At 38.4% G+C, this 22,443-nt stretch overlaps 1 protein-coding gene across 2 annotated transcripts in view; it reads right to left on the reverse strand.

Moving 5' to 3' along the window:
• Positions 1-930: 930 nt before the first annotated feature.
• The window catches only part of LOC108723343 (muscle segmentation homeobox), a 72,038-nt gene continuing 50,525 nt past the window's right edge, over positions 931-22,443 (reverse strand). The window contains exons 2-3 of one of the 2 annotated variants that reach the window (XM_018449041.1): positions 10,372-10,377; positions 931-1,431 (exon numbers count right to left, since the gene is read on the reverse strand). In XM_018449041.1, the coding sequence (XP_018304543.1) occupies positions 1,082-1,431; positions 10,372-10,377 (356 nt within the window). In that variant the 3' untranslated portion in view covers positions 931-1,081. Of the gene's footprint in view, positions 1,450-10,371; positions 10,378-22,443 lie in introns of both variants that reach the window. The other variant, XM_018449040.1, reaches the window with a different exon arrangement.

Here is a 22,443-nt window from a genome sequence, read left to right on the forward strand (position 1 = left end):
GGCACTTGTTAATCTCCTCCATAACAAACTAATCGCTACATGCCATCGCACGATACATTAATCGAATGTATTTTATTTCTTCGACAACTCCATCAATTTTGCGAGAAAAAATTATCTATATAATAATATAAATAATCCCTTGTTATATAAAAAAAATCCATTTCTTTTTCTTCCAACAATATAAAATATTATTAACTAGTTATCTTTTTTCTCTTATCTTTGCACAGCAATATTCTATACAGAGCATTCTCAGGAAATTCGTTTGTTTTCTGAGACACCTTGTATCGCCGATTACTTTTCTCCTACAAAATCTGATCCAATTGTACTGCTGTCTAGAAACATATGTCGTAACGTTTATTTCATCTTTTCTCAAAGCGATGGCAAGGAACGGCGATTGTTACTTATTCGCATATCCATTTCAGTAGAACTAACTTCCTGCTCACGATTATTTTAAACGAGAGCAAGCGATATTTACCAAACTGTTGTTCTATCGGAAGCTCTAATTATAAGACAAGAATTCTTCGAGTTGACTCTGTCTAATGAGTTGTACTAATACGTCTAGCGAAATAAATACTCCAGTCTTTCATTTTAAGGAAGAGAAATGACAGACCGTGTCGACTTTGGTCCGCTCTACAAGTTTTGTTTAATTAGCTTTTTGGCCTGATACAACTTTCTTTAAAGTAATACATTATATATTTATTTTTTTTAAATAATATATATGAAGATTTACATCGCGCTTTGGTTGATTTATTTTTAAAAACCTGCAAAATTAACAAAGTATTTTTTGGTAAGAAATGTTTTAATTTTTTTGCAGAAGAAAAATTATTAGTTCCAAAAAGAATTGTTTCATGAAATTTTGACATCGAAATTTTTTCCGATCGTATTGGAAGAATTTTTCACGCTAATCTGATATCTCCAAGTTCTATTCATCCTTTGAAATTTTTCTAAAATATCTTGCTCAAAGAATTAAAATCGAATAGAAGATTCGACTTTCGCTTATGGCTCCTTTAAGGTCAGATACGAAATTCAGGGGATCAAAGTTGCAACGTTAGATTTTTCCGAGCGTTTAAATTTGCAGTCGTCATTTCGCTTGAAGTTCCGCGGCCTGTTCCTCTTCCTCTTTAGTAAGCGGTACCGTCGAGTGATTATAGAGCCCCTGTGCCATTAGCTGAAGCGCCAGAGGATTTTTCTGGCCGCTGGCCTTCTTGATTTTCGCTCGCTTGTTCTGGAACCAGATCTTGATTTGCGCCTCGTTCAGACCTAAATCCCTCGAGAGTTGTTGCCTCCGTCTTTCCGTCAGGTATCGGTTCTCCGCGAATTCCCTTTTCAGTCTCGCTAATTGTTCACCACTGAATGCGGTCCTGGGACGTTTCTCTTCGGGGGTGCCACCGCCGCGTCCGTCTGTCCTCTTCACTCTTCTCGTGCGTGGACCTGAAACACGAGATGGTTCTAGCGTTAACTCGTATCTGTCAATATGTCCGTCCAATGACATCTCTGGAACAATGCGTACAAAAATATCATGTTGAAATAACATAAAAAAATAAACTTCTTCAAACGAACTTATTCATTTTACAAAAATATATGTAAATATAAGTATTCAATATTGTTTTGTTATAAAGATATATTATAAATAAGCAATTATATGTATCTTCATTCAGATTAAATTTTTTCGAAATGTATTCTTTTCTCTCATAAAGTTTTCATTCTTTTTAACGTTACTTTCTCAATCGTTGTTGAGGAATAGATTCTCATAGATGACTACATACAAGACATCAGGTTTTAAACAATGCTTCGCAATACGACTTTACAAGCAGACATTGATTCAGCAAGTTTACACGCCGATAAATCTAAGAAATTAACGAACCACCGGTCGGCAAGTTTTACGGCAATTTTTATTGTCTAGACTTGTCTTAAGTGTTTTTCTGTCCGGTGCGCCAGGTCTAAGTCCGGTTATGCGCGTGTGTCTTCTATAACAAGCTAGTTACTTGGGAGGAACCGCGAGGTCGGAAAGTTCGTCGATGGAATAAACGTCCGACTGAAAGGATCGTCCTGCCGACGAAGTAAATCCTTCCGTCTCGATCCTACCTGCCTTATCACGCTTGCGGATGCGTTCGCGCGGAATCACCGTGACGTCGGACGGACCAGGCAGCGGTGGCTTTATCGTAAATCAAACGCATTATTATTGCAGCCATGTTGCGCATCTTGTGCTGACGCAACGTCACTATTCGCGCGTTTACGTTGCGTCAGTGCAAGCGCTTGAGATCCGATCGACTTCGTGCGAGATTTCGACAAAGAAATCCCAAGATAAGTCTTCCCAAGATTGAGATAATTAATAGAGAGTGAGGATATGATAAATATTGGATAATGCAACAAGTATATTCGGTTATTTTTATACGAAAGATAATTTGAATTTTGAAATATAAAGAAATATCCTGAATTTGTGATATTTGAAGTGCTTGTTACAATGAGCTAATTTTAATTTTGTAAAAACCTCTATAGTGTTCTGTCATTTATCCATTTCTAGAAATCCTGTAACAAGAGTTTGACAAAGTCATTTGCTTTTTCTCTCTTATAACTATCTCTTTTCTTTTTCTTTCACTTTCTTTCACTTTCTCAAAATATACGAAGTTTCGTATATGGAGAATCAATCAAAAAATTACATTTATTTCCACTTTAGTCAGACTCTTATCACAGGATCTCTCCATTTCTATCAATATCACGTGTTTTATCAATGTTGTTGGTTAGCCGATTGCAGGATTGACAAGTAACGCGTTACTTGTCAATCCTGCAATCGGCTAACCAACAACATTGACAAAACTCGTGATATATATGCGTGATATATATATATATGTATATATACGTGATATATATATATATATGTACATATACTTGTAATGCCGTGGTATTTTGTTGATCGTTACCTTGTTATAATAACGATTTGGTAATGACATTGTGAATTTTTTATGATAATGCTAACATCAGAGTTAAAAAAGTCAATCGTTATTTGTAATGGATTGAAAAACTCATTCGTTACTGAAAAAAATAATTCCTAATTTGTAACGCGTTACTTTTTAGTAACGAGTAATGTTACGCGTAACGTTACGCGTTACTCGTTATACTTATAACTTTTTCAGTGTAACGTGTAATAGTGACAAGTTACTTTTCAAAGTGATTTTTCTAACCTTAGTACAACCTTAGCGTTTAGTTAGGGTATGTTCCGTTGCATGTATAATGCACATAGACTACATATAAAACCGTTCCGTTTCAATCAATGCGCGCATCAATGAATACCAATAGCGCACATATTTCCCTAGATTCTCCCCACTTCTCATGCATCAACTACAGCAGCTCGAACACGAAGCGTTTAATGCGAAGTTGATGCGTCTAAAAAAAATTCAAAAGCTTGTTGCCGCGTTTTGTTCGAATTTATAGTATAATAATAATGAAAAGTGATTTAATCGAATTTCCAATCATCTTTGACGAGAATAACGAAGTTCTCACCCTCTTTATCAACTAAGAATTTGCTATGAGGGCTACTCAAGATCTATTAAAATATATACAATCTCATATCGTATGTAATACCCTCAACAGTAAATATCTTAGGCTTAGTTTCATAACTCACGGTTGACTCTTAACCGAGGTTCAATTTATTTCTCTTTCGAATTCTAGCATTAGAAAGAGATGAGGAATAAGTTAAACCTCGGTTAAGAGTTAACCATGAATTGTAAAACTAGCCTTATGCCTGTTTCTATCAGTATAGATTAATTTTAATCTTAATTTAACTCTTACTTTTTATCAATAATAAGATTGAAAGACCGCTAATGTTAAACATAATGCTTTAAATTAAGAAGCGCCATAACGGTCAGAACGTTAAGATGTTGAACTATTGTAAATTCATTTAAATGAATTAATTTCAGAAATTATAATTGCATGCCGATATAGTTGTTGGACTTTCAATGCAATCAAATCTGAAAATATTAATAATCCCCCCAAATTTCCCAACTTAAAAACTGTAATAAACTTATTGCGAAAAAATTGCAACATCGTCATCAAATTGTTTACTATAAAAAGTAACGACAAAGTAACTGAAAAATAACGTTTGTCAACCCTGGCCGATTGTTACAGTAAGTCCTTCATAATTGACAAAAGTAAAATTCTTTAGAGCTCGTTTAACTTGAACTTTCATGCACATTATCATAAGAGGCTGCTCGTTGCTTCGCCAAATAAGGTCCGCGCGAAGTGTACGACACAACTCCTGGACACAACTCGATTTTCCCAGCGTGACTACTTCCTCTCGTGTGATTCCCGCATGTAATTCCTAACTAATAATTCACAGGATAAACACTGTATGCCGCCCGGCGCGGCGCGGCACGAACGCACCGCATTTATATGGCACGCACCACAGGCTATAATTGCGTATAAATCAAATCATAACGATCAACACTAGCGTTATCGGTCGGTCCGATCTACTGAATATTCCATGGAAATTTTGAGACCGCCTCACGATGATCGGCACCATACACGTCGCCCAATTGCATTCAAAGCGAAAAATTATATATACATGTCTTCTCGTGTGGAAAAAACGCGTAGATCGACGGTCTTGCTTGATTCTTGCAAACGTTTTTACGCGACTTCGAGCCACACATCGATCACATTGCCTATTGAAGTTAATGAAGCTGACTATCTCGAAAGCAAAAAAGATCGCGAGATGTTTTACACATACTTATAAGGAATAAAGATCTTGCGATAGATATTTTTTCAATATATATTATAATTATTTTATACATATTATATTTAAGCCTTCATTACTCGCATGGGATGTTCAGGCCTTGTAAATTCGCTAAATGTATGAATGCTATTTATACGCATTATTACATTTATTATTAGCGCAAATTGTTTAAATTTTTTTTTTACTTTTATCTAAAGAATGTATAGAATGTTATCAATCTTTATTTAATTAGAAATTATCAAAAAGAATAATAAAAATTGAAATATGATGTTAGAGTATCAAAAACACCGTACGCGAATAATTATGTTAAAAAAAACTACGCGAGTATGTAGAGTTATAATCTATTTATTATTTAATAATTTTTTTTTTCGTAAGTTTATAGAAGTTTGTATTTGAAAATTCTATTTAGTAATTTTTAATGAATTTTTCGATAATCATGCTTCAATAGTCCTATTGGTTTTTAAAAGGAGGAACAGTCGCGCTGTTAAAGAATATCAAACATTAAAAGGAAAATTTCTTGATTGCTATGTAATGTCAAACAGTTTGTCTGTGACCAGGCTTTAACGGTCGGTCAAGAGAGATCAGAAATTACAGGCTTGTGGGATATAAGTTGCATTGCAAATGATAATTATCGAATGTTGCTGCGCGGTAGTAAATTATTGTCGACTACGAGGGTCGTCCGGCACGTAAGAATTTCGCAGTGAAAATCGTTTTACAACGCGTAATCATTCAAAGCTGAAGATCATAGTACATGCTTTAAGTAATATTATCGGAAAAGCAGTTTGTTCCGCACGATCGAGCATTGGCGCACGTTGTCGAGACTTAAGTCGTTAGTTTCCCGTCTCCGATTGGCTCTTACAGCTGGCGACGCGATCGATTTCTATCCGTATAGTCATAAAAAAATCTCTCAAGAAATTCATCTTCGTCGAACTCGATGGCGTCCGTAAAATATTTTACAAGACTGTGACTTCTCGCGCCGTAATGTTGTTTTTGCGTTTCGCTAGACGTGCAAATATTTAGAAAGAAAAATTTATCAAGGTAAGTGTAATGATAACATGTGTCATACGCCGTATTTGTTGAACAGTTACTTCTTTTGCGCGAGTTTACATAATCAATTTAATAAAATATATAGGAAAAGCACCCCCAATTTCCTGAATTAGGACTACAGCACACAAAATGCATGTGCATAGCATATAACATAGCTATAGGACTGCCGACGATGATGTGCGTACGTTTAACGCAGCTAGTTGACATCTCAATACCCCGTGATACTCTGTGAACGAGCTTTATTCATTTTTAAAAATTAAACTTTTAAATAGACTTTTAGAAAACAAATGAGAAATTCTTTATGCATACAGAAACAGAAAAAAAGGAAAAATATATGAAAAATACGAGCTTGTAAAAAAAACGAATAAAGCTCGCTCATGGGATATCGAGATGTCGGCTGGCTGCGCTAAACGTACGCATACCATCCTTGGCAGTTTTCTCCTCCTCAGGAATGACTGAGGTAACGAACAGCCGGCAGTCTAATTACTTAAGCGAGGCAGTCTTGCAGTCAAGCGCAGGAAACACGCGCCGAGAGAAGAGCTTCTCGTGCTCCCCCAGACTCCTCTCTCTTCTCATTCTCGTCCTTCCCTACTTACGGTAATCCCTCTCCAAAGACTTGAGGGTAAAACCAATAATGCTAAGACGCCCTTCTCGCGCTAAGCACAACCCCAAAAGTACCGCGGCGGAATACCCGGCGACGTGCGGCCTCGGAGAAACACTAATTTCCTTGTCTCACTCTTAGAGATAGACGTCAGCTCGTAGCTCGGTCTGTCAGTTTAATTGCATTTTTTTTGCTGCACAATCGTACACGCGCGCGAGGACGCGACTACGTAGGGACATGACATTTACATTGCTAATCAGTTCAGCTGTTACGCAGGAAATGCACTGAGTGATTTAAACAAACATTACTGATTACTCATTTACATGTGAATAATTTTATTGTAAAATATGAGACAAGACTCGATCTCCGGATGGAAAAGAATGAAAAAGTGTATCGTTAAAATTCATGCCGCGCATGACGACAATATAAAGGATAAAGTTATAAGATTGCTCGTCCATCGGCGATCGACCGCACTACTAATTTTCTTGTTCTATTCTTGAGATAGATGTCAGCTACTGGCCTCTAGTTTCTCCTTCAGGCGATTCCCGCGTAACGAATAGCAGCCGCTATTCTAGTAATCGCCCTTTCAGTCCGCTGTTCGACATGCTCGTCACGTTGCTTTTAATTACATCCGTATCGGCAGAAACGCGAAGAAGGCGCAGTAGAGGATAAAAAGGGAGTGTGGTGTCTAGAATTCGTTAAAAATGATCTGTAAATTAGTAGGATTCCGCGCGGAGCAAATGGCCGACGATCGTGTTCGGAGAGCGAATTGCGTTATTCAGCGTGTACGTTAAATTTAAAGCAATATATTTTAAAGCTCCCGTTCATTCACCACTACTATTTCAGATTGTAAGATCGGAAACGAGAAAACACAATAAAAATTCTTGCAAAATATTCTTGGAAAATATATTTCAATATTGACTTGTAAAATATAAACTCTCCTTTTATTTTGTTAATTCATAAATAATCGTATATTTGAAAATGATTTATGCGTAACTAAAAACGAAATAAGCAAACTGTCAACTTAATAATATATGTAGAAAATAAATGTAATTTAATTTCTCCTTGAAACAAGAAAATAGTTTCCGGTATATTTTGTAAGTCTATTCCATTAATGCCAAATTTTTTGGTTTTGACAGTAACGAATAATATCGATCGAAACGCAACGTTACAAAACATCGCGAAATTAACAGCAGACATTTTGGATGAATTTAAATGTACTCGTCCTGTCTTTCAATCAATTCGTAGAGACAGATTTTATTATATTCAAAGCGAGAAATCTGAATGTAGAAAGCTGAACTGTAATTTCATCAGACAGAATTAGAAAGTACGAAAAACAATACGAGACAGGAATATTTCAGAATTCAGAGTTGTAAACTAATAATAATCGTAAACTTCTTAACGGCGCAGCTTTCGCTCGAATCTCGCGCCTTTCTTCCTTTACCCGCGGATCTTTACGTCTCCAACGTCACTCGTGAAGCGATAATTACAGTGTTTATGAACGAAGCTCTCCGTATAGAGTGTGTCGACGACACAATAAGAGTCGGCAATCATCCTGGATGATGCACCCGGATGGGCAAAGGAGTCTCTCGGTGTCGGTTAGTTGCGCTTCGGTCTCGCTTTCAGATAGGCTATGCGCGATTAAGTGGCCGTAGGCGAGGTAAGTCGTACACTCACGAATTGCATCGTCCTCGATATGTAAAGCGATCAACTTCGCTTACTAAAGTGCCACTCGGCTCTCTCATTGCCTACGTACCTATCTCTTTTATTGTTAGTTGCGCGGAACATAGATACGAACGTCGCCGGAAGGGAAACAGCGAGCACAAAGTTGAGAGTGTGTTAAAGTTGTCCTTGCGCAATTTATCAGGACGGTCTGCGCGAAACGATGCGAGTGACAGAGGCTGCGCTTGATGTAAAAAGTTGTCTGGATAAAAACCTGCGTGTTGATTTCGGTCGTTTAAGTATTCATGACTAAAGGCGGTCCTCTCCTTCTCCTTCCTCTTCCTTCTTCCGTCAACTGATGTCACCCGGCGATTATGGTGGCAGACTAGCATTGACAACTTAATGATAAGTTTTTGTCGTGCAAAAGATGCAATAAGTGATTATTACATTTTAACGAAGCACGTTTAATCGAGATTTATTACGAGAAGCCAACGTTTTTTTTTGCAATCCCGCAATTGCGAATGTAATTTCGACAATCTTACCTCGTTATCATTGTAGACAGGACATTAAATAAGACAATTTACTGGTCGTTTTGAAACAGGTAATGTCACAAATATAAAGCGCTTTAATTAAGTAAAGAAAAATCTATCTTGTTCACCTTCATTATAAACATTATCAGATTGCCCGGTAACGAATGCATTGCGTTAAATCAGCGTTGCGAAATTTATCACCGATAATTATGATATCCTCGTTAAAAGGCGGTGAGTTGATACGTTAATAGAATGATACGAAGGAAGAGGACGCCGTCGTTAAGTCGTTAAGGCCATTGCCTCGATGCAGTTGGCAAAGACGCACTTCATTCAATTTTCACCAATTAGACCCGCAAGCTCGATGACGATCCTAGCTATACAAATAAAAGTGCGCAATGCTCTCCACTATAACCATATTAGCTCCAGACCGATAATTTTGCAAGAAAGATTATGAATTGCGTTTCCTTTGTTTCGGTAGTCTACGGTTTATCTTTATGTTCTATTATTACGACATTCTAAACAACGTACTTCTAAACATCGTTTTATCTGATACAACACGATAATTTATAACAGCAAACGGCTTCAAGAGCATAGAATGTAATAAATGTGAAGTATATCGGATAATGACAGGAGAAGCATCAAAGTGAATATAAGGATTGGCCGATCAAGCGTCGCGAATCGGAATGGATCGATCAAGCGATCGCGGTTGCGGACAGTTGCGAGAGCCGATCGACTTGTCCTTTCCGTGAATCTGATCGTCTCGTCCTTGTGCGGATATGTGAGTCGGGATATGTAGGAACGAGCCGCTTGAGTTATGACTACGGCCATTACTTGGGACAAACGAGGCTAAGCGTGTCGACACGGAGTCGAGCGGGCAGGTCTCCTCGATTCTCCCGAGTCATTCTCGACTCCCGAGAATTACAAATGCCTCTCTCTCTCTCTCTCTTCCTCGCTCTTTCTGTTTCGAATCGCGAGCCTTCAGTGTGCTCGCAACTCCCGATTGACAGTTTTAAGGCCCGACGTTGAGCTCCGCATCAGCACTCGTTATCCAGGACGCGGATTCCGCATAGACGCTTTATGTATTTCCTACGCTGGCCGAGCAAATATATGATATCGCGAGCGGCATAGCGATACCCTGTAACCCACATTTTCGAATTATTTATGTCGCAAGGTTTTTGCGATCCCCACGGCTGTCTTCGCTTCATGCGTCAATGCCGATGGTATTTCAGAAGTATAGACGGCCGGGGTATAAAATGAAACGCTACGAAAAAGGTTGTTTATGACAGTACAATTCTAAGGAGGATTAATTCTCTCTTTCTAAACTAAAAAAGTTTTATAATCATATCAAATAAATTCCACGCACGTACGAAGAAAATAGATTGAAAGAGAAGCAAATCTTAAAAGTCAGCTAATACACAGAAGTAAATGTTCTTAAAAAGTATAAAAAAAATTAGCGTCTCTTCAAGTAATCATATTCATCAATGTATTGTGAAAGCTGTAAATTAATCTATTTATATTAATAGCTGTATTAATTTATTTACGTAATTACAGTGCGAATCACAAAGAGGTGAAAGTCATCTTACATTTCGATGGATCAATCTGATTGCAAACCACTGGATATCCATACGCGTCATTGAGATATCGATTTAACGCAGCATGCCCAGCGATCGAGCACGGGACAAGCTTACACAATAAGCGTATTAATGGCTTCGTTCAGAAAAGCTCACGTTCCCCGATGCCATTTCGTCATTAGTCTCGTCTAGCCCAAGTACGGCTCGTAACCGCCGTGGGTAGTTACTTACTTCGTCCTGAGAACAAAAAAGAAAAAACATACCGATTAAAACTCCTGTCTTTCCGAACAACTTCATCAAATGCACATTTTACATTTATCCATTTCAGTCTTTGTGCACATAATGTTCGTTAATATATCTTATATACAGACATTGTTAATAATGCAAATATAGATATCAAACGTCAGTATTATTACAACTAAACAAATTCTAAGATTTAAAACAATTGCAAAGTAAACATCCGTCTATACTGCAGCTTCAGTTTTCATCTTGTTGACACGACTTTTCAGGCAAACAATACTTACAATCAATTAGAAATTTTTTATTTGCTTGAGATATTAGATATAAATATCGTTTATTACACGCGGTTTCCCCCATCCAGGTTAGCTGGATCTTTTATGAGATTTTCGTTAAGGTGTTCCCGAGTTAACCCACAGAACTATACGAAAAGTAATCATTGAGGATCCGCGGCTATATCCATAACCATAAATAATGATCACTGATTGGTCACTCGTCGATCGTTACTCGAGTGTACGTGACTGCGTTTACGTTTCCATGGGTCGTTAACTTGTTTCCATTAAGGCGCGGTCTTGTCTGCCTCTTTTCCTTTATCGCCATTTCTTTCCGTCTCTTTCCCTCGCATACGTTTCTTTACGTCGATTAACTATCATCCGATTTTAGACGCGCGGCATGTGTATCTTTACATTACGGCGATTAAGCGCCATTCCGAACGCGACCGGTATTTCTTAAGTGATTCTTCAGTATAAAACGTTAGTACATCGTGTCTTCAAGCTTCTATATGTGTAGAAATATTTTCTGGCGCAATCATTGTGTTGTTACGTAACTACAGTAATCACGTACTTTTTCATGACGGATTTAGTGTCATGAGCTAAACAGTCATTTAAAAGTCAGACAGTTATTTAAAAGTCTGATTTTTAAAAGTATACTTTAAAAGGTTCATTCAAGATTTAAAAAAAATTGTAATTTTATACAATATTCTTATTTTCATTTTTTCATAATGGATTTAACACAAAACAATTATTTAGCAATTCAATTATATGTTCAAAAGATTCAAATGTACATTTTAAAAGATTTATTTCAGATTTTTAAAAAATTGAGATTTTATACAAGACTGAAAAAAAATATTAACTCTAGAGTTTGAAAAGGATCTATCTTTTAGAGTTAATTCTCTCTCGAAAGAGTACAACTTACGATAATAAGCAATCAAAAATTATGAGACATACGCGAGTAATGCGTAGCTCGAAGAGACGATTAATAGCTTCATTGCATCCTACGCTGTCGATGCAGAAGTACCGGTTTTACCAACAAGACCGCCCCTTTCTTATTCCTCTTGATCCTTTCATTTGCTTTCGATCTTTCTCTTCCTTCCTGACATCGTCACTTATTCTTTTCGCAAAGCAATCAGGTATGTAATAAGCAACAATAAATTTTATGCATTCTCCACATATCATCAATTGCAGCTAATCATTACCTTTCATAAATCTATAATTAGTTGCATCAATATTTTTACAAATTCCGTCAAAACGTATACTTTGCTGTTACATTCGTGCGATTATACAATTTCTTGAGCCGTATTGGTTAGCATCATACAAAAAGGATGTCTCTATACGTTTCTTTGAATCGCGGATGAAAGGGTTTAGAAAGCGGCGATCTGTCCTGAATCCCAATCGCCAACATGGCGCAAAGCAGGAACTATAATCTCCCAACGTCTTTCGCCATTTAGTTTTCGTGTAGCCTCGATGTTATCTCGCGGAGGAAAGTCACTTCGCAAGGATCATTGCGCTCTAACGCGCAGTCACGATCGCAGTATTGCTACACATCGTCGTGTATGTTATATGTTGTAGGCGTGACCGGCACTGTTGAGATCTTTATCGGTTTGTCATTATTATTACGTTACATATCGGGATTACATCGGTCCCCTTCTCCGATTAGGAGAGTGGGATACATCTAGTTAACGCGAGACATACGACTTCGTAAGTTGGTGTTGCTAGCGAAACAAAACCACCACGACGACGCGCGCGACATGCATTGTTTTCTTATGTCGTGGAAGGGCTTGATATGCGCTCGCGCAGTTATTAATTATTATGTTGAGCGTACTGAGTTATCGTGCAGATCGTCGATCGTCACGGCGATCGTATCGTTCCGCGTCTATCTTGTCTTTTAGTGGAAATATGCAAAGGAATTTGAGACTCCGGTAGCTGATTCGCGTCAACAAGCAGCCATATATAATAGGCACTTTTGATTCATTACAAAATGTGTCGGAATTTGATGAAGACGATGCGCCTCGATAAAGTTGCAACAAAGCAAAAATATATCTTAATAAAATTTCTCTTATATACATAAACGATCAATATTTTTCTTACGCTCATAGCATTCTCAAAATCCTTGAGAAATACGAAGCAAATAGAGTAAGAGGTAATAGAGAGAAGATTATGTAAAATTTATTAAACATGACAAGTAAGTAAATTTATTTCGATATGCATGATTTACTTTTGAGGCCATATGATTATTGATTTATAAGGCTATCATCTTACAAGAAAATTATTAACGTTTTCATTCGAGTTATAAACGAGATATCGTAACTTTATGCTGAATAATGCCTTTCTATTCCTAGATATTCTGGACGCTGACGTAATGACGATTAATTGAATTAAAAGCAAGACGTACAGATTCGAGCTCGTTCGTGGATGATTCGCGATTGGCGCAACGCGTGAGTGAGTTACGATGTCGATGCACGTCGATGCCGCTTAAATATCATTAATCAGTGAATTCACAGCGTCGACCGAGAGGAGTCTATTTCGAGCGAACTAACTATCATCAATGGCAATTACGGCATCCCATAAAACGACATATGATCCTACACAGCATATTCTAAAAGGCATCCTGGAAACATCCTTTGGACATCTTTAAGACATCCCTTGAAGGTCTGTGCTATATGGAATCATCCCGTCTGGTGGTACTATCTTTCGAAACTTTTTCCCACGTTTTCACGCATTGGCGTTTCACGTGAACTGCGCTCGCACGTCCCGTGCACGTGTTGAACATCGCATCGGTACGAACTACAATCGCGCGTGTTCCGGCCGAAGAATCGCGCGTACCACGATTTAACGACCAGTTGGCTCTTACCAGTTGGCGCGCCGCGCCGTCTCCGTAGATACACATCTCGTAATCAGATACTACTAAAGCTCGCGATCGCTCGCGATCACGTAAGCCCCGCGGGTCCCATTATATGCCGGCGAGAAGTTAATGCCGCGATCGTGCCCTCATAATGCGAGCTACTTTTGGCACTTTAAACTTCGATTACCTCACGACAAGTCTGTATCATCTCTTCTGACCGTATTGATATCCATAGGACTTGCTTTGAGAGACAAGTGCTAGTAATTAAAAAAGGAAAAAAACGGTATCATCTCTTAGAAACTTCGACTTCGTAATCACGTCTGTTTTAAGCTCTCTCTGGAGCTGACAGTGGGTCTATTAAATCCATTTAATCATAAATCTTTTTGTCAAAAATGTCAATTTAATTTTCTTTATATTACATTTGTAAATTTGGATTATTTTCATTAAGATACATTTAATATTTATTCTTTTTGATTTCTTGAAATTATTTAGTGCCTTTCAATCCTCGACTACAGCAACAGATCATTTGAACCCGAAGCGAAAATTTTAAATAGTTGTACAATCTGTACCATAATACTACACTGAACCAAAACTGTACGTAAATACAATAAAATATTCATTGAATTATAAAAAAATAATGAAAATTGGACCAATGAATTCTCATAATGATTTAGATTATAAAACTATTCCTAGAATTCATTGCAAGAATAAATATATATAGTTATAGTGTATAAATGAATTCAGTTATTGTATCAATAAATTAACTACATTAAGTCGGACATTAAGTTAGACATTGAGTAACGATCATTCATTGGACCAAAAATGAACAAAATTTTTTTCAATGTATGAGGTTCTAAATTGTAGATAAAAAGACATTGAATTTTTCTCTATCAATCGTCGTAAAGTAGAGGTTCACTTGCATTCTGTACTTCAACGGAATTTATAAATGTAGTTTTCATAGAGAATTAATTAAATGGGTCTTACAGACCCAGTGTCAGTAATTGTGTTATAGATTTTGGCGTCGACTCAGAAGGGTTAAAAGTTCATTGCTTCGCTAAATGCATACGAACGTGATACTTATCGGAATTACCATTTCGTCGTACGTGATTTGTTATCTTGTTGTTCGTGTGAAGATAAGATGTTAAAGGGACGATGAAGTAGAGACGTAATCCGTTTCGCACGCGGTTTCCTTCTGACGCGCGAAAGGTCGCGCGCGTTAACACGCGACGCGCATTTCCGTGCCCGTTTTCGCGTACGTTCCACCGTGTTATTTATCCGCGCGCGAGTTGCACGTTTGTTCCACCTTATTTTCAAATGCACGACATTATCTCGCCTCGTTGAGCGCGACGGGATAAGCGCGCGTGAGGAACACCGTGATTATCTGCGCTACTATGGATTAGGTAATTCCTCTTGGCGATTTTGTTGAATGCACGTTTGGTATTTAACTCACGAGATTCGTTCTAAAATAGATAATATTAACACCGCTGACTGATTTATGGAAAATGATTAAATCGAAAGACGGCTTCCCTCCTTATATTTTCACGCCGCGCTCTCTACTATCGTAACACACCTCTTTATTTCTCACGACTATCGAAAGTTGCTTGAGTCTTGAGATCTATCAAAGAGAAATTCACTTTTATTCTTATAGTTTGCAATCACTTAATTGTTTTGAATTATTATACAAACGTACGGTAAATGTTATAATTGCCATTTCTCCTGAATCTAAATTTAAATCATGTCAATTATTTCTTCTTTTTGAAATAAATATAATATTGCCGCTCCTATTCGAGGTTGCTCGTAGATTTCTTCTCAACAGATACTTTAACAGACATTTTAATCGCTCCTCTCTATCCAAACTGCTTCCTAGTTCGTGAATTTAGCAGTTTGATTAAATCTCACAGACGCGTGTTTCACTTTCCCTCGGTCGGGAGTTATGTTTATCTGATTCTCGGTCGAGTCAATACAATGAGAATGCGGCGCAATTAGTACTTCATTAGACAGCGCGACTGTTCTAATTCCTTAGTTTCGCATTAGAAACGTCACTCCGTCGTGGAACGTAACGTGACGTTCCCTCATGTTACTCTTCGGCTTCTCTCGCTGGTTCACCCTTCCGCTCTATTACGTTCCCTCGGCTTCTCCAAGCATGTGGCGAGGAACTTGGTACGCACCAAAGTAAACTACCACCACTCTGCCTCTCTTACATGGTGATTGACGCGAGCCGGCTCGGTGTCGGCTCGGAACGGTTATCCGTTTACCGTTTCAAAACGCTATCGAAAATGTATTCTGTAATCCTTTAATATACAATCCTTTACATCCACACACATTAATAAGAGAAAAAACTTCCTATCGAAATTTAATTTAATTGTTATTATAATTATATTTTTTATTGATAGATAAGGCAGAGAGGAAAAAAGAAGAGAGTTGAAGGTATGGAAGGATGAATGAGGTCAGAAATTGTAAATCAAGTCTGATTTTTGGTTGTATATATGTTGAAGTGAATAAATACATTCTATTCTATTTTTAATTGGCTTTTTTGTGATAAAAATAAAAATTTTAGATTAATTAAAAATTTACTGATATTTAACAGCTTTCGAATTTCTATTGTATACGTTATAAAAAAAAATCTCTCCACTTCTCTTTAATATGTAATTTAACGGTTCTTTGATGTGAAATAGTGAAACTCATAACGTTTATCACGAGGGAAGTCATAAGAGAAGGCATGGTTCTTTATCACTGTCTTCTCTCTATTCCGACTCTCTTCTTCACGAGCCACGTGCCCAGGAAGTTGCCGTTCGCCGATGTAAACTATCGCGTTTGCTAACGCGGCTTGAACGAAACGAGGTCGCAAATGCGCTCGACAATGTATTATAAAAGCGGTGAGCTGATATGAGATATGACTGGGTAGACGCGCGAAAAGGACATGATGGAATATCAAAGCGCTGAGAAGCGACGGGGAGAAGTGTGCGGGGTAGTAGAAAAGAATCCGGGAAATCGGAACGGAGGCAAGACCAGCTTTGGATACGCAGATGAGTGGAAACAAACAACAAGGAGCCTTCGTTACGCGGCCGGTTAAATATAGGATACGCATTCGAATAATAAATGATGGCCGCGCATTAGCGCGCGGTTAAACGAGCACGTAAGTAGAGGCGCGCGTTGAAGGATCGCGCGCGAGCGAAATGCGTTTCCATTATTCCGTGAAGGCTGAACTGTTTTAAACAACATCGCAAGAACCATTGGAACCGCGAATGCGTAAGTGTGGTAAAGAATAATTATGGAAGAAAGGCGATTTGTAGTAATTAGCATATATATGAAACTTGATGATGCTGCATATAAGATACGCCGCGCGTATTTACATATTTATATACTTATTTATAACTGTTGCTGTTGACGGAACCTTGCCACAGCAGTTTTTTTCATCAAATATCAACGATATAAATTTTAAAAAAGCATTCCAATGAAATTTTAACGTATTATTGCGTTGACTATGTATATTTCATAATAAACCTTTATCCGCCAATAACATTACTGAATTACTGTGCATTAAATACGAATGAAACGCGTCTGTTTACATACGACTTTTCAACTCGGTATTTGGTAACATTATCAGCGAATACTAAAATAAGATAATAATGAACTCATGTTCCAAAAAAAAACAGTAGAGATATTCGATAAATTCGGTGCAATAAATTCCGATCGAGAGACAAATATATATATATATAAATTCGATGAATGTTGGTTCATGAATGTGTTTTTCGGACGACATTCGAGTCCAGAGCGAGTGCAGAGAATTGTGCAAAAGTATAAACTACTCGCGCACACGCACGACGATCTATATGCTCGCGTAAACTCGACAACAATGCGCCCCATACGTGCTCGCCTTATACGTGCATCGAGCGATGACACGCACGTGTAGGCGTGCAGGATCGAATGGTAATTTACGATCGATTTTAGATCGGAATTATTCAATTATTCCCTAGATTTCTATTGTGTTTTCTAAGGAAAACGGAATAATTCCGATCGGAATTCATTCCGACATGTTCCATGATAGGTACCCTGTACACGCGGCACACGCATTATGGCTACGTTTACACCGTGCATTTAGGTCGCGGCCTATACAATAGATGTCTTTGTTTATCCTGTAGGTTAAACAAAGACACCTATCGTATAGGTCGCGGACTAAGCGCACGGTGTAAACGTAGCCTATGACACGCGCAATTCGCGTACACCGAGGGCGAGTACATAGCGTGAAGAAAACGGAAAGGCGAGCGCGTGTACGTGCGCGTGTGCGTGAGCGAGTGGAACGTATACGCGACGCGAGGAAGGTACGTGAAGGAGAATCGGAACGTAAGGGACGTAAGGGAAAGGGTTACGAAGAGGAGGAGGACAGGGACAGGAACGAAGGGACAAGGAAAGGACTGACGAAACGACGGGAGCGGGAGAGAAGGAGATAACCGCGGGGTCGGACCGGGTGGTTGAAATTAATGTTGCCCGCTTAATTGGAGCCACCGAAGAGTGTGCGTGTGGCCTAAGCGGTTCTCAACTCGCTACATTGCGAGGATGTTGTCTTACGTCAGTCTCGGACATGTTCGACGATGACCAGCCGCGACTTTCGACATTTAATCGTACAAGCGTCTTCGAAATTAATTCAGCGTAATTATTCTTCAGTGGCATCTGAATTACGTGAATCAAATTAGCATGCTGAAATAATAAATAGCGCGTGTTTTTATGTATAAAATTTATTTTAATGGAAATCATGCTCTGACATAACATCGATTTTATTTATAAGATGTTTTACGTCAATGTCTTTTTTAATTTTTTATGTAACTACTTTTTATCTTTTATGTAGCTATAAATCTATACATCTTGCTTTTTTCTTACATACAATTTCTGATTTACAACATTCATTTTATAAACAAGATGTTTGTGAGATAAATGATTTATCGTGATGATGACTTCATTAAAACACCGATAATGCCATCAAATCGGTGTGTACAGATTTGGTACACGGATTTGAATGTGTTTTCTGCCGTAGTCGTGAGAGCGATTTATGAAGTGGTTGCGGTCGAAAATTTGAGTACCAACGCTGGCGAGAAAGTAGCGAGAAGATGTTTCGCGAGCAGGTTCGCAGCAGGTGCCGGTGCCGGGTGTTCCGTGCAAACATTGTGAGCGTTTCGACTCTCCTCTGATGATTTCTGGCCTCTTCTTCTCGGATGAACCTGATCCTCCGCAAACTATGACGGGAACGCGTTCATTCAAGTGTTTTTGCATCGTGGCGCGATACTCGTTATTTGCAGCAAGTCCAATTGCAGCAAGAACAACACCATCGTTAGCAACGTCGAGAGAAGAAACGAAATCGCAACAGACGAGACGAATGCACGACAAGTGCGAGTAATCGTTCTTCTCATTGTGAGATTCTGCACAAGTAACTTTTGGAAGGAGTTCCGAGAAGTGGCTTCGCTTCGATTCAAAGCGCTGTAACAGCGATGAATTACGATGAAAGACGAGATGAATTTATGCATAAATCATGAACGCTTGTTCTCCTAATAAGCAGTGATATCACTACGGTCTGCTTCTACAATTCGAAACACGCCGATTCGCCAGTAGGCGATGCCTTTCTAGCGTCACGATCACCTTCGCGACTCTAAAACGATCGTCTTTCCGAGTAAACCTTGAGATTATCGGACGGGAGAGTTCTCGCTGCGATTCGAAATACGCTGCACGCGTCAGCGATATTGAATGACGGGAGACGAAACGGATCTGCCTGTGCGCGCGGCAGATTCCGTCTCTTCACGACAGGGAATTCTGAAAGTGAGCCTTGAGAGATCGTTGAACGAGTCATCGATGCGATTCGCCACATGTTGCTGGCGGCAAGCGTGTCGGCGGAGGGAGAGGGGCGAGAAACTGAACTTCTATAGTCTTGGAAGTCGAAGGCTGCACCGCGTCGACGTGTTCGTCGTTCCTTGAAAGAGGAGGACGCGGAACGGCAAATACATAAAACGGAAAGCGCGGAGCATACGTCGCCGTTTGCTGCCTCCGTCGCTCGTTTCGACCACCTTATACGTTCCAACCCTTTCTCCCGCCTTCCCGCTTTTTCTTTCTCTTTTTCCCTTTCACGCGCATGCGAGCCTCGTCTCGTGGATGTCGAAAGGAAGATATGACCCTTACTTATTATTACTTACGGCTTACGGGGTTTTGGCACGCGAGTGGAGCTAATGTGTTAATATAACGTATGGGGGGGCTCGCCGGCGCGTATCAGCGCCCACGTAAGGACACGCATGTACACGCGTGCACGCGTACGCACAGCCGCAGTGGGTATGGGCCGCGCCATAAAGTCGACCCACTCGATCGTCGCCACCATTCTCCCGTCGTCGAATTGCGCCCGATTGTATTCATGAAGGTTAATCGCTGTTCGTCTCGTGGTAATTGCGGCGACGCATTCGTCCGTTCTCTTCACACCGTCCGTACCGTTCTATTATCGTCGTGTTTCTAGCTAATGATCTCTTGACAGAAATCAGATAAGGAAACAAAAAATTCTGATATAAAAATTTCAAAACCGGGTGACGAAATACAGTATCGATCATTTATTAATCGTAATTTTTATATTGAAATAAATTAATAATCTATTCGATCGTGAACATTACATGCTTATAAAAAATATTATAAGCATGGACTTAATACCATAAGCGTTAAATATAATTCTCACCATCTTGGTGCTAATATAAACATCAACATGGATTTAACACCATGATTTTTGGCAAAACCTGAAGGGTTAAATTCACACCCACATTTTTTAGAGTATGTGAACAAAAGTTAAATAGTTTTAAAGTCTGAACATCACAACATTCGCACAATTGTATATGTTATATGTATAATATATAATCCATTGACATTGGGGTGAGCATTTTTAACTGTTACTCATAATTTGTAAATTTCATTTGTAAATTCATCCACTCAATCTTAATATCTTCATAAATTGGCAGCGTCTATCGTTGCGATGACGAAGTCTCGTGGCATCCGTTTTCACGATTCGATTTTACGATTATCGACGGCCGTACATCGGTGAGATTTTTTTTGTACGCGCTGGAGCAACGATAGCATGGTCACGCGACAATCGGTCACGGAATGCGAAGGCAAGAACGAGAATAAAATCGTGCCCTCCCGTCGTGCTATTACGTGGGACGTGTCCCCCTAAATTTGCCCGCTCTTAAATCCATCACGACGCATCGCGTTGATCGCCCTATTAATCGCGATATTCACGCGTACGTCGGCCTGGTGCACACGACCCGCACGTGTTTTATGTCGATGTGATGTAAAAAAAAACTATGCTCCGAATTGACCGTGCGTTGATCGCATTAAGAGGCAGAAGAGTCGAGATTTCCAACTGACACGAGTGCGAAACGTAACTTATTTCTTTATTATGCAGTAAAATCTTCAACCCTCGAACGATAGATTCACGTGTATTTAAGAAATAAAATTAAATTTGTGTGTGTGTGTGTGTGTGTGTGTGTTGAAGGTAAATATAATCGGAAATTGATATATCAATCAATTTTTAAAAGAGTCTGAGACAATGGAATTCTTTAATAAAGACCAAGAATAAAATATAATTCCAATAATAATTCATATACAAGTATAATTTACGTAAATTGTGGAAATAATATAGAAACCAATGTAATTTGATGGAATACAAGTCTAGGCTGATATCTCGTCGATATCAAGATGTGATTTCTATTGCACCGTATGCACCCATGTATCGCTATTTATAAGACTCGTTAGACGATGTTCGGATTTTTAAGGACTTGTTGAACAATCAAATGGACTTCGAATGGGTGTGTTTGGTCCCAGACGGGTGGGCCCCGTTGCGGAGGCGGAAAGGCGCGTAGGCGTTGCGGCAGATGCAAATTGGCCACACCAGATTTCGACGATACATCTTAATTTCCTGGCCTGCCAAAAGTACCGGCTCGTGCCAAGCGCCAGATTTACGAAAGATTTCGGCACGTTAACAGGAAGGAATCATGCGTAAAAAAAGTATGATACGATTGTTCAATTAGAAATTGAATTTGTATGAGTATAGCAAGCATATTGATTTAATAAAAATCACTAAATCTTTTAACTTATTAATAATGAATTTAAAGCCCTTCGCGAAGTGATAAGTAAAAATATAGTAAAATTGTTGAAAGTATAAGGTAACTGAAGCTTCATAAAAATAAAAATACCTAAAGAGTTTTATATATATATATACATATATATATCTCTCAATTAACTGCGAACTTTGAACCATAAAAGAATTTCATTGAACAGACTCTATTTGGTCTTAATATAGTATACTAATTAAAATAAAGTAAAATGTTGACTTTAAAGATTTAGAATCTAATAAAGTATTCTTGCTCTTATTATAGAAAATCTAAATCTTATGTACAATTAATTTTTTCAACATTACTATATTTTATAAAATATGTATATCGAAACATCCTTTTAATAATCGAAATATTTTTGTACAAATCTGTGAAAGTATTTAAAATTTAACAATTCATTATATTATATAAAAAATTTTTCTATTTTTTTTAAAACCTTCCTTCCCCTTATTTTATTTTTATATCCGTGAAAGTTATGTGTTTTTTACATAACGGAGCTAAAATCTAATATGCATAATTCCCGCTCAGATTGACACCCGTTTGTCGAGAGACCAGACATCGCAATTTGTTCCGATGGGCGAATATACGAACATGTGTTATCGGTATGTTTCTCGTTTGTGGACCAAATAAAAGACAACGGGTACGCAAGACTTGAATCTCACGATTCGTAAATACATGGGCGGCATTCGCAAGGCCATCTCTCCGGGAATTTCGTTTCCAGGAACAAACTCCTTTCCAAATGGTCGTACTCGTATAAGTAATCAAATTTATAAGACTACTGTTTTCTGTTCTTCGAAATATTTGGCGCTGCCAA

Source organism: Mycetomoellerius zeteki, unplaced genomic scaffold (assembly GCF_001594055.1).
Source record: "Mycetomoellerius zeteki isolate Tzet28-1 unplaced genomic scaffold, Tzet1.0 scaffold228, whole genome shotgun sequence".
Taxonomy (NCBI): Eukaryota; Metazoa; Arthropoda; class Insecta; order Hymenoptera; family Formicidae; genus Mycetomoellerius; species Mycetomoellerius zeteki.